The sequence below is a fragment of the Dendrobates tinctorius genome, unplaced genomic scaffold, assembly GCF_039654945.1.
Source record: "Dendrobates tinctorius isolate UK_male_01 unplaced genomic scaffold, ASM3965494v1 ptg000035l, whole genome shotgun sequence".
Classification (NCBI taxonomy): domain Eukaryota; kingdom Metazoa; phylum Chordata; class Amphibia; order Anura; family Dendrobatidae; genus Dendrobates; species Dendrobates tinctorius.
Window position 1 is genome coordinate 72104840 of NW_027361703.1, and position 22661 is coordinate 72127500.

Genomic DNA, 22661 nt, shown 5'->3' on the forward strand with positions numbered 1-22661 from the left:
GACACCGATTTGACCCCCCTCCACCGGCGATCGCCCCCCCCGCCACTGAATGACAGCGGCGATCTGCCGCCACTGTCATCATCTGCCCCCCCTCCCATTCCCTTCGCTCCCCGCCAGCTTCCGATCCCCCCCTCACCCACTCTCACCGCCCCCGGCACCTTCCAAGTCCCCCCGTCGCTCCCGGTGTCTGGCGGGTCCGGTTCATGGGCGCCGCCATCTTGGAAAATGGCGGGCGCATGCGCAGTGCGCCCGCCCGAATCTGCCGGCTGCAGATTCCATTATTTCATTTTGATCACTCTCAGAGTGATCAAAATGAAATAAAAAGTAAATGAACCCCCCGATTATCACCCCCATAGGTAGGCAGAACTAATAAAATAAAGAAAATATTTTTATTTTTCCATCAGGGTTAGGGTTGGAAAGAGGGTTAGGGTTGGAAAGAGGGTTAGGGTTGGAAAGAGGGTTAGGGTTGGAAAGAGGGTTAGGGATGAAAAGAGGGTTAGGGTTGGAATTAGGGTTAGGGTTGGAATTAGGGTTAGGGTTGGAATTAGGGTTAGGGTTGGAATTAGGGTTAGGGTTGGAATTAGGGTTAGGGTTGGAATTAGGGTTAGGGTTGGAATTAGGGTTAGGGTTGGAATTAGGGTTAGGGTTGGAATTAGGGTTAGGGTTGGAATTAGGGTTAGGGTTGGAATTAGGGTTAGGGTTGGAATTAGGGTTAGGGTTGGAATTAGGGTTAGGGTTGGAATTAGGGTTAGGGTTGAAAAGAGGGTTAGGATTAGAATTAGGGTTAGGCTTGTGGTTAGTGTTATGGTTAGTGTTGGGGTTAGGGGTGTGTTGGGGTTAGGGATGTGTTGGGGTTAGGGTTGTAGTTAGGGGTGTGTTGGGTTAGGGTTGAAGTTAGAATTGTGGGGTTTCCACTGTTTAGGCACATCAGGGGGTCTCCAAACGCGACATGGTGCAACCTTTGATTCCAGCCAATTTTGCGTTCAAAAAGTCAAACGGTGCTCACTCCCTTCCAAGCCCCGACGTGTGCCCAAACAGTGTTTTACCCCCACATATGGGTTATCAGCGTACTCAGGAAAAATTGCACAACAACTTTTGGGGTCTAATTTCTCCTGTTACCCTTGGGAAAATAAAAAATTGGGGGCTAAAAAATTATTTTTGTGGAAAAAAAATGTTTTTTTCATTTTCATGTCTCTGCATTACAAACTTCTGTGAAGCACTTGGGGGTTGAAAGTGCTCACCATACATCTACATAAGTTCCTTGGAAGGTCTAGTTTCCAAAATGGGGTCACTTGTGGGGGGTTTCCACTGTTTAGGCACATCAGGGGCTCTGCAAACGTAATGACGACTGCAGACTATTCCATCAAAGTCTGCATTTCAAAACGTCACTACTTCCATTCCGAGCCCTGAGGTGTGCCCAAACAATGGTTCCCCCACACATATGGGGTATCAGCGTACTCAGGACAAACTGGACAACAACTTTTGGGGTCCAATTTATCCTGTTACCCTTGTGAAAAAAAAATTGCGGGCTAAAAAATTTTTTTGAGGGAAAAAAATGATTTTTTATTTTCACGGCTCTGCGTTATAAACTTCTGTGAAGCACTTTGGGGTTCAAGGTGCTCACCATACATCTAGATAAGTTCCCTGGGGGGTCTAGTTTCCAAAATGGGGTCACTTGTGGGAGGTTTCTACTGTTTAGGCACACAGGGGCTCAGCAAATGTAACATGACGCCCGCAGACCATACCATCAAAGTCAGCATTTCAAAATGTCACTACTTCCCTGCTGAGACCCAACGTGTGCCCAAACAGTGGTTTCCCCCCACATATGGGGTACCAGCGTACTCAGGACAAACTGGACAACTTTTGGGGTCCAATTTCTCCTGTTACCCTTGTGAAAATAAAAAATTGCGAGCTAAAAATTCATTTTTTGAGGAAAAAAAAAGACTTTATTTTCATGGCTCTGCGTTACAATCTTCTGTGAAGCACTTCGGGGTTCAAGGTGCTCACTACACATCTAGGCAAGTTCCTTATGGGGTCTAGTTTCCAAAATGGGGTCACTTGTGGGGGGTTTCCACAGTTTAGGAACATCAAGGGCTCTGCAAATGTAACATGATGACCGCAGACCATTCCATCAAAGTCAGCATACCAAAACGTCACTACTTCCCTTCCGAGCCCTGACGTGTGCCCATACAGTGGTCATCCCCCACATATGGGGTATCAGCGTACTCAGGACAAACTAGACAACAACTTTTAGGGTCCAATTTCTCCTGTTACCCTTGTGAAAAAAAAAATTGCGGGCTAAAAATCATTTTTTTTTAGGGAAAAAAATGATGATATTTTCACGGCTCTGCGTTATAAACTTCTGTGAAGCACTTGGGGGTTCAAGGTGCTCACCACACATCTAGATAAGTTCCTTGGGGGGTCTAGTTTCCAAAATGGGGTCCCTTGTGGGGGGTTTCTACTGTTTAGGCACACAGGGGCTCAGCAAATGTAACATGACGCCCGCAGACCATTCCATCAAAGTCAGCATTTCAAAATGTCACGACTTCGCTTCCGAGCCCCGACGTGTGCCCAAACAGTGGTGTCCCCCCACATATGGGGTACCAGCGTACTCAGGACAAACTGTAAAACAACTTTTGGGGTCCAATTTATCCTGGTACCCTTGTGAAAATAAAAAATTGCAGACTAAAAAATTTTTTTTTAGGAAAAAAAAAGATTTTTTATTTTCACTGCTCTGCATTATAAACTTCTGTGAATCACCTTGGGGTTCAAAATGCTCACTATGCATCTAGATAAGTTCCTTAGGGGGTCTAGTTTCCAAAATGGGGTCATTTGTGGGGGAGCTCCAAAGTTTAGGCACACAGGGGATCTCCAAACATGACACTGTGTCCGCTAACGATTGGAGCCAATTTTCATTTCAAAAAGTCAAATGGCGCTCATTCCCTTCTGCGCCCTGCCGTGCACCCAAACAGTGCCCCCCCCCCCCCACATATGGGGTACCAGCGTACTCAGGACAATCTGGACAACAACTTTTGTGGTCCAATTTCTTCTGTTACCCTTGTGAAAATAAAAAATAGCGTGCTAAAAAATCATTTTTGAGGAAAAAAAAATGATTTTTTATTTTCACTGCTCTATGTTATAAACTTTTGTGAGGCACTTGGGGGTTCAAAGTGCTCACTACACATCTAGATAAGTTCCTTAAGGGGTCTAGTTACCAAAATGGTGTCACTTGTGGGGGAGCTCCAATGTTTAGGCACACAGGGGCTCTCCAAACGCGACATGGTGTCCGATAATGATTGGAGCTAATTTTCCATTCAAAAAGTCAAATGGCGCTCCTTCCCTTCCGGGCCCTGCCGTGCACCCAAACAGTGGTTTATGACCACATATGAGGTATTGGTGTGCTCAGGAGAAATTGCCCATTTTATCCTGTTGCCCATGTGAAAATGAAAAAACTGAGGCTAAAAGATAATTTTTGTGAAAAAAAAAGTACTTTTTTTTTTTTACAGATCAATTTGAGAAGCACCTGGGGGTTCAAAGTGATCACTATGCATCTAGATAAGTTCCTTGGGGGGTCTAGTTTCCAAAATGGGGTCACTTGTGAGGGAGCTCCAGTGTTTAGGCACACAGCGACTCTCCAAATGCGACATGGCAAGCGCTAAATATTCCAGCATATTTTCCATTCAAAAAGTCAAATGGTGCTCCTTCCCTTCTGAGCCCTGCCGTACGCCCAAACAGTGGTTTATGACCACATATGAGGTATCTGTGTACTCAGGGGAAATTGCCCAACAAATTTTAGGATCCACTTTATCCTGTTGCCCATGTGAAAATGAAAAAATTGATGCTGAAAGGAAATTTGTGTTGGAAAAATTAAAATGTCTATTTTTTCCTTCCACATTGCCTTAGCTGTTGTGAAACACCTGAAGGGTTAATAATCTTCTTGAATGTGGTTTTGAGTAGCTTGAGGGGTGCAGTTTTTAGAATGGTGTCACTTTTGGGTATTTTCTGCCATATAGACCCCTCAAAGTGACTTCAAATGTGAGGTGGTCCCTAAAAAAAATGGTTTTGTAAATTTTTTTGTAAAAATGAGAAATCGCTGGTCAACTTTTAACCCTTATAACTTCCTAACAAAAAAATATTTTGCTTCCAAAATTGTGCTGATGTCAAGTAGACATGTGGGAAATGTTATTTAGTAACTATTTTGTGTCACATAACTCTCTAGTTTAACAGAATAAAAATTCAAAATTTGAAAATTGCGAAATTTTCAAAATTTTCGCCAAATTTCTGATTTTATCACAAATAAACGCAAAAATTATCGACCTAAATTTACCACTAACATGAAGCCCAATATGTCACGAAAAAACAATCTCAGAATCGCTAGGATGCGTTGAAGCGTTCCAGAGTTATTACCTCATAAAGGGACACTGGTCAGAATTGCAAAAAATGGCCAGGTCATTAAGGTCAAAATAGGCTGGGTCATGAAGGGGTTAAGGGTCAATATAATCGAATTCATTCTGGTAGCTAGGACCTTAGTAAAGATTTTATAGTCCACATTTACTAACGATATGGGGCGATACGATCCACATTCCAAAGGGTCTTTACCCTCCTTCCTAAGCACTATGATATTAGCCTCATAAAAGGATTCAGGCATAGATTTCCCTTCCCAAATTCCCCGAAATACCTTTACCAGAAGTGGCGTTACTATATCCCGATATTTCCTGTATAATTCAATAGGGAATCCGTCTGGCCCAGGGGCCTTGCCGTTGGCCATAATCATCATGGCATTCTCTATCTCCTCCGCAGTAAACTCAGCGTCCATAAGGGCTTGCTGTTCGGGATCTAATGGAGGGAATATCACATCTGACAAGTAATCTAAACAGCCCAAGTTATCAAAGTCACTTTTAAATTCATATAATGATTTGTAGTAATCGTAAAAGCAGCAGAGTATATCTTCGTTTGAAGACACCAATGAACCATCTGACTTACGAATCTGTAATATTGTGTTAGAGGTGTTGTGTTGGCGCACCAAATAGGCCAAGAATTTACTTGCCTGGTTTCCCCAGCTCAAAATAAGATTGACGGGTAAAGAATAGTTTACGCTTAGACTTAGTGTCTAAATGCTGGGCGTATAACCTCTGAGTAGCCAACCACTCAATCCTATTGCCGTTAGTTTGGTTAGATATGTATGCAGCCTCTGACTCTTTCAATCGTCGCTCTATCTTATCGTCCTCACTTGAAGTTATCCACTTGATATAAGAGATCTTGGAGGACAAGCAGCCCCTCAGATATGCCTTAAGGGCAATTGATATCTTGAGGTTCTGGGTGGGACGAGATGAAACAATGCAACTGATCGATCTATCTGGAGTCACCATCAATTTTAACCAAAAAGGGTTCAACTTCCAGACCATCCTGTTGTTTAATTGCCCATATTTAAGTTTAAGAATGACCGGGCTATGATTTAAGATCCCCCTGCTGCCATTTTCTATACCATCCACCCACATCGCCAGACCACTGGATCCGAATATATAGTCTATGCGTGATAGAGAGCGCTAAGTGGATGAGTGACAGGTATATTCCCTTGACTCAGGGTGACGTATCCGCCATAAATCCAACTACCCGCTATCCCTCATAAATAGTGACAGCTGGGTTGCAGTCGGTGAAGAAGCTCCCTCAGACATTCCATCATCCAATCTCAATTTATCAATCATGACCATATTGAAATCTCCCATACAGATAACATCCACGTCTGGATAATTTATGGCAAAACTCATTGCCCTATGAAGAATGGACATATTAGCCGGGGGGGGGTTATAAACACATGGGATTACATATTTCTGGGATTTATCAATGCATGTACAAAAACAAAGCGACCCTCAGGATCCCTCCGGGTCTCTCTGGCTTCCCATCTAACGTCCCTATGTACCAATAGTGATACCCCACTCGAATAGCTAGTGTGGAATGCATGGACAGACCATTGTACCCAAGGCTTCTGTACGCACCGAGCTGTATCCCTGGTCAGGTGCGTCTCCACCAAGGCCACAATGTGAGGGCGATAGTGTCTGATCTGTGAGAAAACCTTCCATCTTTTTCCGAGGGGTTTTTATACCTCTCACGTTCCATGTCATATATATCATCTCAGACCCCATGTTTTACTCCGCTGAATATGGCATATATCATTACCTGAGTAAAATTTAGAGACACCGCATAGAGATTGCGATTGCTGTTGGCTGCGACTTCTACCTAAAAAATACATAGAACCACTATAGAGAAAAATCAAAGTAAAGAAACAACAAAAAATATGGGAGCAAAGTCCTGTACTCCCATCATGAAACTAACAAGGGGATACTATAACTGAGCTCAGTGTCCGGTATTGTTGGTAATTTGGACGTTTGCGGACAAAGCTCCAATCAGACCATTAATAAAAGAATGTTGACTAACAATAAATACATTAGGATTCCTTCGCAGCAGACCCCTTATGAGACCGCAGCCACTCAGTTGCCTCTGCTGGATCCAGGGCTGTGGAGTCGAAGTCGGAGTCGTGGAGTCGGAGCTCATTTTGGTGGAGTCGGAGTTGGAGTCGGTATAAAATGGACAGACTCATAAAATATATAATAAATTGGGTACAGTAATTCAATGCAGGATGTGCTGAATATTTTTTCATAGGAGTTTGGGAAAGTTATGAAATGTCCTATAAATGGCTGTTCTATTCCTGATCTAAGGCTACATTCACACACAGCGTTTTTCCTGTGTTTTTGAGGATACGTTTTTCAGCTGCAAAAGCTGATCATCTTTTTAAAAAACTGCATCACCTGAAAGGTTTTTGAGCTCATAGATAATGTTTTCAATAGCAAAAGCAGATTAGAAATCTGCTCTATCCATTTATCCATATCTGTCTATCCATATCGTATCTGTACCAAAAAGAATGAAAACCGGGTAGTACACCAATATATATTCTGTTCGATCTAAATATCTTGATTATTGGATCATAAAAATGATTAAATGTCTGAGGTTCACATTGTACTACAATAAATTTTTCACTTAAATATAAGCAATATGTGTGGGAGTCGGAGTCGTGGAGTCGGAGTCGGAGTAAGGGAAATTGAGGAGTCAGAGTCGGAGTCACAGGTTTGGCTTACCGACTCCACAGCCCTGGCTGGATCTGTGAAAAACAAAGTAGAACCCTCGTGAACCACCTGGAGCCGGGCCGGATAGATCATCGAGTACATAACATTCCTCTCCCGGAGCAGCTTTTTGACTTCCATGAACTGTGCCCTTTGTTTTTGAAGCTCCATTGAGAAGTCTGGGAAAATCAAGATCGTGGCATTGTTAAACTTGATAGGACTTTTTTGCCGTGCCAGACGCAGAATTGCATCCCTGTCTCTACAGTTGAGGAGACGTGCCAGAAAAGGTCTAGGTGGGGCTCCAGGAGGAAGAGGGCTTGTGGGAACACTGTGAGCCCTTTCCACAGCAAATGTTGGGGAGAATCTGTCTCCCAGAGTAGTTTTAAGCCAATCTTCTAGAAACTGCTCCGGATATTGACCTTCCGAGCGTTCCGGCAGTCCAATAACTCGGATATTATTCCGACGCATTCTGTTCTCCAGGTCATCTGCTTTTTGCCTCCATGCGTTCATAGAGCCCACCACTTTCGTTAGTTTGGCTTCCATAGGTGTGATGGTGTCTTCTACCTGGGACACCCTTGTCTCCACTTCCGTAATGCGCCCCCTCATGGCCTGCATATCTTGCCGGAGATGCCCCACCTCGGTATACACGTCCTCTATCTTCCCAGTCAGGGATGTCCTGGTTAAGGAGATGGCCTGCATCAGTTGTTCGGACGCCTGCTTAAGGGTTAATTCCTCCTGCTCACTCTCCTCCTCACCCCCAGAGGGACGACTTTTACGCTGAGCCTGTGAGGGATTATTTCTGAGAGACCTTGTACCATAAGAATGGTCTATTCTTGCAAACTCTCAATTTTTCAGCTGCTCCCGACCCCTTGGAGCGATTCATTTCAATAGCAATATGGCACAGCAGGGTATTAGAAGCGATACACTCTGGAGTTTTCTGGTCCAAAGTTATGAACGTAGCAGGACTATCATACAATGGCAGAAGAGCCACAGGAGCAGCACAGATCTGAAAGGCCACGCAGGGAGGTAATGACCAGCTCTGAGCAGCAAACGAGGGCCCCTATGACCAGGAGGGGACCCGCAGTGCCCACAAAGACAGCAGCCAGGGAGGGGTCCAGGGGCCCCTAAAGTAATAGCGCCGGCAGGCTAAGTGACTTAAAGGGGGGAGTGCAGGGCCCAATCTTTCACAGCACTCACCGCTTGTCCCCCAGAGGTCTTCAGGATATGTGCTCACTGTGTCAACGCTGCAGCGGTGGGGGCTATCGCCGCGTCTCTCACAGACTGAGCGCGCGCTTCTAAAGATGGCCACCACCTCGTGTAGGCCCCGCTGGCTGCCCCAGTCTTCACAGCTGCCAGCCCATGGGAACCCAGCAGCGTTCTCCCGCAGGGGATCCAGGAGTGCTTCGGAGTCCAGGGAAGTCCGGACACCAATAAATATGTCGCGGTGACAAGGGTCCGCTGGCCGGATAACTTCAGGATGCCAGGAGCTCTGCCTAAGTGCGTCCTCTCTCTGCCGCTACATAGCCACGCCCACTGGGTGTTACGTTTCACACCAATCTCTCCTTCACCTCCCATATACAATCTCTTGCCACTTACACCTAAAGAACATCTCTAGAATCCGCCCTTTTATCACCATGGAAACAACAAAAACCCTCACTGTCGTCTTGATTCACTCCCACCTGGACTACTGTAACGCTCTATTAATTGGCCTCCCCCTCACTCAACTTTCCCCTCTCCAGTCCATACTTAATGCAGCAGCAAGGGTCATCCACCTGGCTAATCGGTACTCAGAAGTGTCCGCTCTTCGCCAGTCGTTACACTGGCTGCCCATTCACTACAGGATCCAATTCAAAACCACCATGGTTACTTACCGGTAGCCGGTTTTTCCGGAACCCATGACAGCACCACCTGAGAGAGGGATCCGCCCCGCCAGGACAGGAACCTACTGAGACATAAGGGGCGGCACCTCTCCCCCGCTTCAGTTGGGTTACAGAGCATTGAGAGGACTTCCCGGTTAGTTACATGTTTAATCCAACACCACAACACTCAAAACACCCTACTAATTGTGCACACCATACAGTGAAAAAAGGGGGGGAATGTACGGGTGCTGTCATGGGTTCCGGAAAAACCGGCTACCGGTAAGTAACCATGGTGGTTTTCCCTTCACCCATGACAGCACCACCTGAGAGATTTTTGGAGACTTCGAAACACCTTAGGGAGGGACCACCGCTTGCAGCACCCTTCTACCAAAGGTTAAGTCAGCAGAGGAGGATAGATTTAATCTATAGTGCTTAAAGAAGGTTGAAGGTGAGGCCCAGGTAGCGGCCTTACAAATTTGTTCGATTGATACCTCTGCCTTTTCAGCCCAGGAGGTCGCCACGGCTCTGGTGGAATGAGCCTTGATGCCGTCAGGAATCGGGATACCACTAGCTGAATAGGCTACACTAATGGCTTCCCTGATCCATCTAGCAATAGTCCCTTTTGAAACCCCATAGCCTTTCCTGGCACCCTGAAAAGCTACGAATAGGGACTGTGACCTCCTCCACTGGCTAGTGGCAGATATATATTCTACAAGAGCTCTTTTAACATCCAGACTATGGAATTTTTCCTCCCCCAGATTTTTTGGATTTTCGCAAAAGGATGGAAGAACAATTTCCTGACCCCGATGGAAATCTGACACTACCTTGGGCAGATAACTGGGGTCTGTTCTTAACACTACCCTATCCTGAAAGACTTGCGTATAAGGAGGATTTACTGAGAGAGCCTGTAAGTCGCTTATCCTGCGGGCTGATGTGAGGGCTACTAACAGGATCGTTTTTAGGGTCAAAAACTTTAGGGGTAGCTGATGTAATGGCTCATACGGTTCTTTTGTAAGGGCTTCTAACACCAGGTTTAAATCCCAGGGGGCTATTCTAGGTATTGGAATAGGCCTAGCTCTATGGCAGGATTTAATAAATCTGGCTATCCACCTATCTGATGCCAGTTTGCAATTGTACAGCGCCCCTAGTGCCGACACCTGAACCTTAAGTGTGTTTACTGCTAACCCCATCTGCAACCCAGATTGTAAGAACTCTAGGATGTCACTAATCGGGGGTTCTTTCCCTAACGGCTTACCCAAGAACTGTAGGAACTTATCCCATGTTCTGCCGTAGATGTTAGTAGTCACCGGTTTCCTGCTTTTTAGCAGAGTGGCCACCAGCCCAGGGGAGAACCCCCTATCTATTAAAAGCGACCTTTCAAATTCCACGCCGTCAGATGGAATCCTTTGACCTGAGCGTGCAATATTGGACCCTGAACTAGTAGGTCCGGGATTTCTGGCAGAACCCAAGGATCGGAGAGGGACATCTTCCGTAGCAGAGCGAACCAGGGCCTTTTTGGCCAAAATGGAGCTATTAGAATCACCCTGGCTTGATCGTTTCTGATTTTTCTTACCACAGTCGGGATCAGAGCTACTGGGGGGAACGCGTAAGCCAGTCTGAAGTTCCACTGGATGTGCAATGAGTCCACTGCCCATGGGTTTTCTCTTGGGTTTAGAGAGCAGAACCTTTCTGTTTGCCTGTTGTGCTTGTTTGCAAAGAGGTCTATCACCGGTTCCTCCCAAAGCTGAATTAACTTTTGAAAAATGGATCGGTTTAGCGCCCATTCTCCTTGCCTCAGGGTATTGCGACTCAGGAAATCTGCCTCTATGTTTTCTGCCCCTTTTATGTGTAGGGCTGTCACGGAGTGTAGGTGATCCTCTGCACTGCTCAGAATGTCTGTTGCTGCTTCCATTAAGGAGTGTGATCTTGTCCCTCCTTGGTGGTTGATGTATGCCACTGCTACCTTGTTGTCTGACATGATGCGTACATCTCGACCCTGGAGTAGCGGAATGAAGTGGTTTAGGGCCTTGCCCACTGCCCACAGTTCTCTCAGGTTGGAGGATGCCTTCCTTTCTTGAGGTGTCCAGGAACCCTGACCTATGAGGCCCCTTAGGTGTGCCCCCCACCCCGAGGAGCTTGCATCTGTTAAAATTATATCTGTCGCCTGTCTGTCCCATGGTATTCCTAAGGTCAGATTTGTCTCGTTCAACCACCAGTTGAGAGAGTCTCTGGTTTTTAAGGAAAGCTCCAGCTTTCCTTCCAAACGCCCTCTTAGCGATCTTTGTGCTCTTAGTATCTCCCCCTGGAGTTGCCGGGTGTGAAACTGAGCCCACCTGACCGCCGGAATACAGGATGTTAGGGTACCTAGCAGGGACATTGCTTTTCTTAATGTCATACATGGTTGGTTTCGGCCCGCCAAGGCCAGATTTTGAACCTTCTCTATCTTGGACTCTGGGAGCAGACACTCTTGCCTTTCTGAGTCCAGTATAAATCCCAGGAAGGTCTGTTTCTTTAGGGGTTGTAATTTTGATTTTTTGAAATTGATTATCCACCCTAACTCTTGCAAGGTGTTGATCACCTGAGTCAGCTGTGCTGTACAGTGGTCCTCTGAACTGCCCACTATAAGAAAATCGTCCAGGTATGGTATTATGACCGTATCGTGAATCCGGAGAAAGGCTGTCACTTCCGCTATGACCTTGGTGAAGACCCTCGGGGCTATGGATATGCCAAACGGAAGAGCCCTGAACTGAAAGTGCCTTAGTGTGCCCTGAATATAAAGCGCTACCCTCAGGTATTTCTGGTAATCTGGATGGATAGGGATGTGGTAATACGCATCCTTTAAATCGACTACGGCCATGAAGCAATCTTGATGTAGCAGCTTCACTGCCGTAGTTACTGATTCCATCTTGAAGGTCGGGTTCTTTATCCGTAGATTGAGGCGTCTGAGATTTATGATTGTCCTGAACGACTGATCCGGTTTTTTTATTAGGAAAAGGGGTGAATAAAACCCCTTTCCTTCCTGTAAGCGTGGCACCTCGGACAGTACCCGCTTGTCTATCAGGCTCAGGATTTCTGTTTCTAAGGCCAGTTGTTCTTCGGTCATCTTCCTGATAGGTGTGATGACGACCACGGATTTTGGCTGACGAATAAAGGGGATTTTCAGGCCTTCTTTTAGGATGCTCAGAATCCAGGTGTTGGAGGAGATCTTTTCCCAGGCCTGGAAAAAGAGTGCCAATCTCGCTCCTACTGGAATACTGGCATCACTGTGGTGACTTTTTGGAGGTGGAGGTGCCTCCACCAAACATAAACCCTGATTCTTTCTTCTTTTTATCCTCCCATCTTCTTCTGTCAGCGGGAGGACGCCCTCTATTGAATCTCCCCCTCCGAAAGGGCTGTCTCCTCTGATCCATAGGGAATCTGGGGAAGCCTTTTTTCTTATTGCCTGCTTTCTCCAGAATATCGTCCAAGTTCTTGCCGAACAGGAATCGGCCATCGCAGGGGAGAGAGCACAATTTGGCCTTGGACTGAAGGTCACCCGGACAGCCCTTAAGCCATAACGCGCGTCTAGCAGCATTTGATAGTGACGCTGCTCTGGCTGTCAATCGCATAGAGTCCGCCGAGGTATCTGCCAGAAAAGCCGCTGCCCCGTGCAAGAGATACATGTCTGATAAGATCTTCTCTCTTGGGACCCTTGACGCCAGCTTCTCTTCTAACTGCTGCAGCCAGATCATGAGGGAGCGTGCCGTGCAGGTGCCCGCTATCGCCGGCTTAAGACCTCCTGCTGTCGCTTCCCATGCGTGCCTCAAATATGAGTCCGCTTTTTTGTCTAGCGGGTCTCTAAGAACCCCTGCGTCTTCCAAGGGCAGGGCCGACCTTTTGGAAGACCTGGACACCGCTGCATCTATTTTTGGGACTTTGTCCCATATTTCCGTATCCTTGTATTCAAAGGGGTATCGTCTCTTAGAGGCGGATGGAAGGGCCCCCGATTTTTCAGGCTTTTTCCACTCCTTCTCAATAAGCGCCTGGATTTTCGCGTTTACTGGAAAGGTTCGTTTTTTCCTCTCCTGAAGCCCCCCAAACATGACGTCCTCTAGGGTTTTAGCCGCCCTTTCTTCCTGTAGGCCCATTGTGGTTCTAATGGCCTTTAGGAGGGCATCTGTATCTTCTACAGGGAAACATGGCTTTCCCCCTGTGTCACTATCTGAGGAGTCTGAGGAGGATGATTTTTCCGCCTGAGATGATACTGATGCGGAATCTGAGGGGGAACTAGGGAAATCCTTCCTGCTTTTTTTCCCTTTTTTCAATAAGGACTTAATTGAGCCTTCCATTTCTGACCTGAGGGCAGATATTAGATTGGCTGCAAAACTAGGCGCTTCCTCCGCCATAGTCCGCTGAATGCACAAAGCACAGAGATCTTTTTGCCAGTCTCTTGCTAGGGGAGATTTACATATAGCACAATCCCTATTGTTCTTCTTGCTTCCTGCTTTTCTGGGCCTTTCCTACAGGGTGAAGCATACAATAGAAAAACCCCCTATTAATATACTGCTGACATTCACGAAGATCACTCACCACCCGTAATCAAGGGTACCGGATTTGGAGGCTGCGTCGGAGCACCTGACCCGCGCTCTTTGGACCTTGAGGAGTGCCCCGACCTGCGGCTGGGGCGACTGCTGCTTGAATGGCTTCCATGCTTTCTGCCAGAGGGCTGTGAGGGAGGCAGGGACGCTGAACGTTCCTGCTCGGACTCCATCTTGCACCGCCGATCTACAGCTGTCTTTCCCCTTTTAAATTGCATGCCTCCGCCTGGTGAGCGTCTTCCTCCCCTCCCCCCTGCGACCGCCAGCCCAGCGCTTCAGAAAGCCGGCCGGCGTCGCACCCGGCGCCATTACACCGTCGCCCTCTGCTGACGTCAGCCGGCGCACCCAGCATTCCAAGCGCCGCTGACGTCAGCGGCCGGAAGACGCCAGCGTCTCTCCCCTACCACGGGGATCGAGATGCGGCGTGCGCGAGGGGAGGGCGGCGCGGTGGGGGCTTCCCGGAGCCACCGGGATCCCATCCACGCCCGCACGAACCCGGAGCCCCAGGGACCCCGGGGACTGCGCTTCCAGGACCCGACGGCCGGCGCTACAGGTAAGCTACCTGTTCTTCCCGCGCCGGGACGGGCCTGGGTCTTTATCTTTCTCTTCGCCCATGACAGGCACCGCCACAGTGGGATTCCTTCCAGGACAGGAACCCAACTGAAGCGGGGGAGAGGTGCCGCCCCTTATGTCTCAGTAGGTTCCTGTCCTGGCGGGGCGGATCCCTCTCTCAGGTGGTGCTGTCATGGGTGAAGGGAAAATACTTGTTCTCACCCACAAAGCTCTGCACAGTGTGGCACCCCATTACATTTCCACCCTCCTTTCTATCAGCCTAACCGACCGCTGCACTCTGCAAATGACTTTCGACTAACCTCCGCACTAATCCGTACCTCCCGACTCAAAGACTTTACCTGCGCTACGCCAATCCTCTGGAATGCTCTACCCCAAGAAATTAGGACTATCCACAACTTGCACAGTTTTAGGCACTCCCTCAAAACACATTTTTTCAAAGCGGCCTATCACGTTCCCTAATCAAAGTAATTTTATGTGTAAGTGTGTGTGTAGCCTATTCACTATCTCTACCCCCCACCCCCTCAAGATGGCTGGACCATCACTGTAAATACACACCTGTACTTTGTATCTCCCCCACCTCATTGTAGATTGTAAGCTCTCACAAGCAGGGTTGTCTTATTTTTCTTTAATTATTGTATTGTTAACGTTACCTATGGACTTGTGTTTTGGAACTGTTAAACTGTAAAGCGCTTTGGAATTTGTTGGCGCATATAAAGATTATTATTAAAATGTTTGCTGAAAACTGTTTTTTAATCGAAGGAGCCTGATGGACAGGGCCAATATATAGTATTGGAGCTATTGTGGGAGCCATTAGACAGTGTGGAGGCCATTATAAAGGGTGGGTGTTACTGTGGGGTCATTATATTTCAGGGAGCACTGGGCCCATCATACTGTGTATAGGAGAGCTGTGGACCCCTCATACTGTGTACAGGGAAGCTCTGTGGGAAATATACTGTGTATAGTGATACTGAGGGTTCCTCATACTATGTATAGGGGAGCTGTAGGGGAAGTATACTGTGTATAGTGGAGCTGTGGGTCTCTCATACTGAGTGAAGGGGAGCTGTAGACCCATCATACTGTGTATACGTTAGCTGTGGGTCGCTCATACTGAGTATAGGGGAGCTATGGGTCCCTCATACTGAGTATAGGGGAGCTGTACATTTTGGGGACTCAGGGGGACAATATTAAGTGGAGCCCTGTTTTTGTACAGCAGGTGCATTAATAGGGACACATACAGCAGATGAGGTTCAGTACTGGGGTATCAGTAGGATGGGGAGGTTGTGCAGGCAGGGAATAGACGGGAACAATGCTGGAAAAGTGAGAAATCATCTGCGTCTTTGCTGTAATATCTACAGTCGAGTCCTGGCTGGACTTGTTGTGTCGGCCTAGGCCAGATGGAAAAGACATGAAAAGTGAACGATTCCATCAGAAAGAACGTCCTTTGTAAGTCTCCATCTATAACTGTGCTGTAATCTCCTATATGTTCTGCAGTAGTGGTATCTAGCACCATATGGCGGGAATATCAGTGTTGATATTTTATAGAAATTTATTTTCAGTAATACCAAGGTCATCAGCAGAGGTCCCCCCATGCCCACATTTAGGGTGTGCCACTATAGTTGTAATCAGGGTTACCTGGTTAGGGGCCCACTCCGATGTTTTGCCCCCCCACCCTTGAGCTAAATCCCTAGCCACGCCTCTGACTGATCTGGATATATGAATCTCCAAGTCAGTCCAATTACTTCAATACCAGACGTGGATAGTTTTTTTATTAAGTGGTGATGAAAAATTCCGAAATTTGTAAAAAGAGAAAAAAAAAAATGGTTGTTTCTTATTTTCATGTGTACTACTAATTTGTGAAATAAAAATTAAAAAAAAAATCACTCTTTAAAGATTATAATTAAATGGTCATAGCAGCAGCAGACATGTAATCTTAAATATATAACAATCTAGGCGTTAATGAAGTGCTGTTACCAGGTGATGATACCTCATCGGAGAGTAGCATAATGTAGAGACAGAAACAGATTCCAGCGATTTGTCACTTACTGGGTTGCTTGCAGTAGTTTTCGTATTTTATCAGCAGGATATTATCACTAATGGACTAGTAGACCTGCTGCTATATAGTCCTCCTTATTCAGGATTTTTGCATCACCCCACCCCCGCAACTGGCAATTTTCTGCCTATGCACAGTGTACACAGATATCTGAAAATTAGTGGTGTAGGCGGGGTTATACAGAGCTCAGCATGCAGAGAACTGTTAGATCGAAAGCTGAGAAAACAGTTTTATCAAAATGGGGAATTGTACCTATTTTTGTGGTTTTGCTTTTAATTTTAGTATAGGGACTCTCAAACATGAGGCCCTTTCACGAGGATTGCTAGCTTGCGTATGCTGGCCAAATATCAACCAATACCATAAAATTTATATATTATATATATATACACACACATTCTAAATATATAATACAGATGCATGTTATATTTCTATTCAGGGTACCAAACCAGCCCCTGAGGAAGCCCACGCAAAACACGCGTTGGGGCTGCTATATACGTGGTGTATTAGGACCTATTTGGGTACGAATTTCCCCATCTTTCATTGCACTTGAGCACATTTTATTTTTTGGTTTCGTGGAGTGGTTCAGACTCTTGTGAGCTGATTATAGATATTTGTCTAATATTTTTCCACTCCCTTATTATTAAAATTATCTAATGTGCTCATATTGAGTAGTTGCACATGTTATGACACTTTAGGAGTTTATTGTCATGGTCACGTGTGACTGGACACACCGCCTCCAGCAAGGCGAATTTATATGACACGCGTGATCCTGAATTTAAATAATAGAACGTGCAGCCGGATACACCGCCCTCAGCAGGCGAATTTCAGTAGTACACGTATGTCTGGATATACCGCCTCCAGCAGGGCGAATTTCAGAATAAAGGGGGAAACCAGGAAAAAAATTACAATGGTGGCCCTGCGATAGGGAACGGGGACGTGGAGACCTTCTGCACTCCCCTGAGTCAGTGTCTCTACACTCCTAACGATCCCTAGGCCGGTTCCGCACCGGGCATTGATCAGGATACCTGAAATCCCTAGCTCGCCCTGAACCAATCCCTTACTAGTGAAGTGGACGGTGCAGAAACTAATCCCACCACTGCACTAAAACACACATTGAGGAAAGTGACAAACAGGGAAACACCACTTAGCTTTGCTCTGTTGCTAATGCTCCCAGCAACAGAGTCTGACACCTGAGTGCATCTTTTCCTCCAACAGGATCCAACACCTGAGTGCAGCTTTCCAGCAACAGAGTCCCGCATCCGAGTGCAGCTTTCCAGCAACAGAGTCCAGCATCCGAGTGCAGCTCTCTTCCAGCAACAGAGTCCAGCATCTGAGTGCAGCTCTCTTCCAGCAACAGAGTCCAGCATCTGAGTGCAGCTCTCTTCCAGCAACAGAGTCCAGCATCTGAGTGCAGCTTTCACCATAGCTGCCACTCCACCAAGCTTTGCAAGAACTCCTCGCTGACATCATAGCTGCCACTCCACCAAGCTTTGAAAAACTCCACACTGACACCATAGCTGCCACTCCTCCAAGCTTTGCAAGAACTCCTTGCTGACACCATAGCTGCCACTCCAGGATTCTGACTGAGCTGCCTGGGACTCTTCTCAAGTTCCTTCCTTCACCAAGGATGGTTGGAAAAGACCAATATCACCAACAGTGAGTGAAACCACCTGCTACACCTTTATAGGCAGGACCCAAGGAATCACACCTGCTTCATTATCATGTGCAATAACATTAACCATCACCGGGGGCAAACTAGAACAAAAGACACCACTGTGTAATAACCCTAATGGCCACCGGGGCAAAACTAACTATAAGCAACCAGCTCAAAGGAAAAAAAAGGTTACTTATTCAAAACCTGTCATATCCAACCTGGATCATGACATTTACAGTATATTTGATATATTAGATTGACTTACCTGGTCCTCTAAACTGATACTATGTACCACTTATTGTATCACTGTTCATGTCCTTTGCAATATTGAACTAACTATTGTCTATAAAATAATTTTATGTGTATTTTATATATTTTTATGCAATGATAATACTAGAAAAATAATTTTATTATGTAAACAGCCTTGTGTACTCTTTTTCTCTTTGGTTTGGTATATTGATTCTGAGTATTGCTGTTGCCTTGTATGGCGGTATTATAACATTTGTTTCTTTTGATGTTATAAATATTTATATTCAGGGTGCAGCCAAGCCCATCATTGTTGGCCTTGTAAACAAGGATGTCTGTCGTCATGGGGTGCACTAATAGATTGTTAGGCAGCCCACCTAATATAATCGTATTGGTGTCACTAATAGGCTGCAATAAAGACACTGTGAATTACCTGTCTGTGACCAGCGACCTATAAAAGCCTTTTTTTGTGTGCAATTTTAATACCAAGCAATCACCCCCTCCATGCATTGGCAGGTTGTGAGTGGTTGCTGCATCCTGCATTAGTTTATAAGCTCCGGTGCAGATAAACACTGTTGCCTTTTTGTGGGGTTCAGTTTATTAAAATAACAAAAAGCAGCCCAGTAAGTGATACATTGTTGGAATCAGGGTCTCTGCCCCTACTTAATGCTGCTCTTAGATGAGGTAGAAAAAACCTGAGGACAGATTCCCTATAAAGCATGTTAGAGGGGTAGTGCTGGCTGCGGTGTGAGGCTCTAAACCACTGCATAATCCAGCTACACTGGAGCCATTGATCGCAGCTGTGCACTAACAGAGCAGAAATCTAAATCTGACTACATGGAAGGGACATGTAGTATAAAGGTACTAGATGATAAATTCTATAGTATAAACTCACCTTTCAATATGGTCTGCCCTTCTCTACAGGCATTTTCTATATCGTGCAGCTGCACATCAGGGTTAACATCGACTGTAGCTCCTGTAAGCTGTAATTGAGCCTGAAGATTTGCAGGGATTTTTAAAGTAATATTTCCTAAAAATGGTAATAAAAATCTATTAAGAAGCGGCTGAAATAAACAAGCATATAAAAGAAATGTAATATAGATCATGACATGATCCTAGCTGAGTGCTGTGGACTCTAGTCAGTTTCAGATGCTCTGACGTTGAGTAGAGCATCATCTCTGCTCCATTCAAACATGTGATTGGTGGGGGTCTTGGCAATTACACAATTATCACCTACTCTGAGGACAAGCCATACGTTTTAATGCTGAGAACACCCTTTGCCATTATTGTGGCATCCAAGCGCCAGCCACAGAAGGGGTCTCTGGAATCCCCAGAGGTAAATGAGTTGTGGAAGCGGAGTCACTGTGCTATGCAGCTTCCATAATAACCACTCCTATAGCAGTTCGGAAAATCGAGTAGTTCAGATGCCTAGTTCAGACCCACCTCCTGGGACCAGTGAATAATATTCCCAATATCTCAGCTGTTCATAACCTTTAGGCTATGTGCCCACGTAGCGTTTTTTAAACGCTCAGGAAACGGGTTCTCCTTCCCAGAAAACGCGGGGTTTTTTCCGCACGGCTTTTGGACTATAGGAAATTGCCAAAAACACGGACCTAAGCGGAAATTAATGAACATGCTGCATTTTTTACCACTAAGCGTTTCCTTAGTGGTAAAAAAACGCATCCATTGGCACAAAAAGGCCAAAATGCATTTAAATGAATGGGATGCTTCTTTTAAGCGTTTTTGATGCGGTTTGACCCCGAAAAAAACGCTACGTGGGCACACAGCCTAAGGAAACACTTAGCGGCAAAAAACGCAGCATGTTCATTAATTTCTGCTTAGGTCCGCGTTTTTGGCTATTTCCTATAGTCCAAAAGACGCACGGGAAAAAAACACATCAAAAACGGGCGTTTTTTGCGCAAAAAAAGCACAAAAATCGCAGAAAAAACGCGCGTTTTCTGGGAAGGAGAACCCGTTTCCTGAGAGTTTAAAAAACGCTACGTGGGCACATAGCTTTAATCATTCAATACTTTTATTACTTGTATTTAACTTGCCTACGTAGCACAATTAATTCCACAGTGCTTTAGATATTACCATCACTGTCCCCATTGGGGCTCACAGTCTAGATTCCCTATCAGTATGTCTTTGTAGCGTGGGAGGAAACCGGAGAACCTGGAGGAAACCCACGCAAAAACGAGGAGAACATACAAACTCTTGCAGATGTTGTCTTTGGTGGGCTTGGAACCCAGGACCCCAGCGCTGCAAAGTAACCGTGCTAGCCACAGAGCCACCTATACCGCAATGTACTATATACATAGGGTATTCCGGGTTCCTTCACATGCCAAAGACATATTGATAGCGAATTTCTATGGTGACCCCAATGGGGTCAGTGATGAACATGTCTGTAAAGTGCTGTTAAATATGATGACACTCTAGAAGTAAAAAAATAAATAAATGTTGACTCTGTAACTTCACTGTTCACTTCTTTAACATTTTTGTACTGCGAGGTAACAAGTCCTGAGCCCATGTAATAGGGTACAAGGTGACAGAGCTCCTCATACCATTTTGCTAACATGGGGTAATAATTCTAGCACATGGGCAGGCAGTACAGCGGGAGGATGTTCAGCTATGTAGAGTAAATTGTAGTTAAATCCTGAGAAAGCAAATGAATAAACTTGCTCACCGTTGTCAGTTTTTAGATATACCTTGCCAGCTTGACTGACGTAAACATCTATGGTGCCTTGATTTGACGAGGCCATTAAAGAGCCATCTGACGAGTCTACAAAATACAAATACAATCACTATTCAATGGCAGAATACACTACTATATGTTATTCATACAATAGTAATTCACACTAAGTACACCACAGATATAACAATAGTTTATTATTGTCGCTCTATCACACACATAACCTATGGCTTACATCATTATTATATCATATCATTATTCTATAGCACAGAGACTACAACACTAAGGTTTATGGAATCCCATTTCACCAGGATACAGGAAATATCAAGACCTCAGAAAAATGGAATTGAGCTTCCAGGCCCCCTCAGTTTCTGACACCTAGTGAGACCATTAATTACATTGTAGACAGGTTTGTCTTGTAGCACTAACAAGGAGATACGCTTTATGACACTGTGCACACTATGGAAGTATAAGCTGCTTCCACAACTAATAAGTTACATGCAAGTTCAACCCAAACCATTATAAACACAAGATAAAGTTACTATGTGATGTTTTTAACGGACAGCGTCACAAACTGGTGATAAATCAAAGCCATATGGTCCATCCATCAAATATCTGTCCTACATAGAAGGTCATGGGAAATTCCTGCTCTGCATGTGTCTAAACCAGTTCTAGCCTAAGGGACGATGGTAGTAATCAAAACCTGACGGGCATTACATGGGTCTGTCTAAGCTCTAGAAAGTAATTTATTTACAGCTACAAAAATTTTTCACCAGTAAAGCTAACCAAACATGGAGACTGGGTAAATATATTAGTTTAAAGAGGACCTTTGATTAACGTTCTCAAACTAGACAGGCCACATGAAATAGCAGATAAACAGCCATGCAAGACATAATTTTTATTTTTTAATTTCTCCGCTCCATTGCGGAGATATTACGTCGTAAAGTTTAGGTTATAATTTATGTTATAATTTAACCGGCATAGATTGTGTCTCTGGGGGCGTGCATTTCCTCCCAGGCATGACACTGACCAATCATAAGCAGACAGTATCATGCAGGGAAGAAAAGAACACGCCCTTCTCTCTTCACTAATCTCAGCTCTGCTGTATCTCTACATGTCTGCAGAGTTATGTATCATTATAAACTCTTCCAGATCTCATCTCATGGCAGTCAGTGTGGAGAGAGGGTGAAAAGTGACAGCACAGTGAAGTGAAATTAAATCTGGCAGGGATTTTAATGGTAAATAACGCAACTCTGCTGTATCTCTACATAGTAACTGCAGAGTAAAAGGGGTATTCCTGTCTCCAAGATCCTATTCCAGTATGTAGTAGGTGTAATAATATTAGCAAATACCTCAAATCAGAAATGTAGTATAGTTTTTCTGATTCGTTATGTCTCTTTCCTCATGTACAGGCAAATGCACGACCTTAGGTATCCATGGTTATGAAGACCAATAGTGAGTTAGGTGCTAGTGGTCATAACCACGGAGACCTAAGGTCCTGCAATGCCTGCACATGAGGAAAGAGTAATAGCGAAACAGAAAAACTATTATATTTCTAATTGGAGGCATTTGCTGATATTGCTATCATACCTATTTGGATTGGCTCTTGGAGATGGAAATACCCCTTTAAAGGGAATCTGTCACGCTTTTTTTTTGCCCTATTGGCTACCGGCATAGACATTGGGGGCTTATCTACAGCATTCTGTAATGCTGTAGATAAGCCTCCGATGTAACCTGAAAGAGAAGAAAAACACGTTACATTATACTCACAGAGGTGGGAGGTCCGATCCGATGGGTGTCGCCGTCCCATCCGGCGCCTCCCTTCTTCATGCGATGTCGTCCTCTTCTCCTGTCCTGTAATGGCTCCAGCCCAGGCGCACTGCTCTACCCTGTTG

The 22661-nt window shown here is 45.4% G+C and overlaps 1 protein-coding gene across 2 annotated transcripts in view; it reads right to left on the reverse strand.

Moving 5' to 3' along the window:
- FAM185A (family with sequence similarity 185 member A) overlaps window positions 1–22661 on the reverse strand; it is a 125909-nt gene that overhangs the window by 12686 nt on the left and 90562 nt on the right. The window contains exons 6-8 of one of the 2 annotated variants that reach the window (XM_073573643.1): window positions 20761–20856; window positions 18973–19107; window positions 4679–4836 (exon numbers count right to left, since the gene is read on the reverse strand). In XM_073573643.1, coding sequence (XP_073429744.1) covers window positions 4679–4836; window positions 18973–19107; window positions 20761–20856 — 389 coding nt within the window. The remainder of the gene's footprint in view (window positions 1–4678; window positions 4837–18972; window positions 19108–20760; window positions 20857–22661) is intronic. The other variant, XM_073573644.1, reaches the window with a different exon arrangement.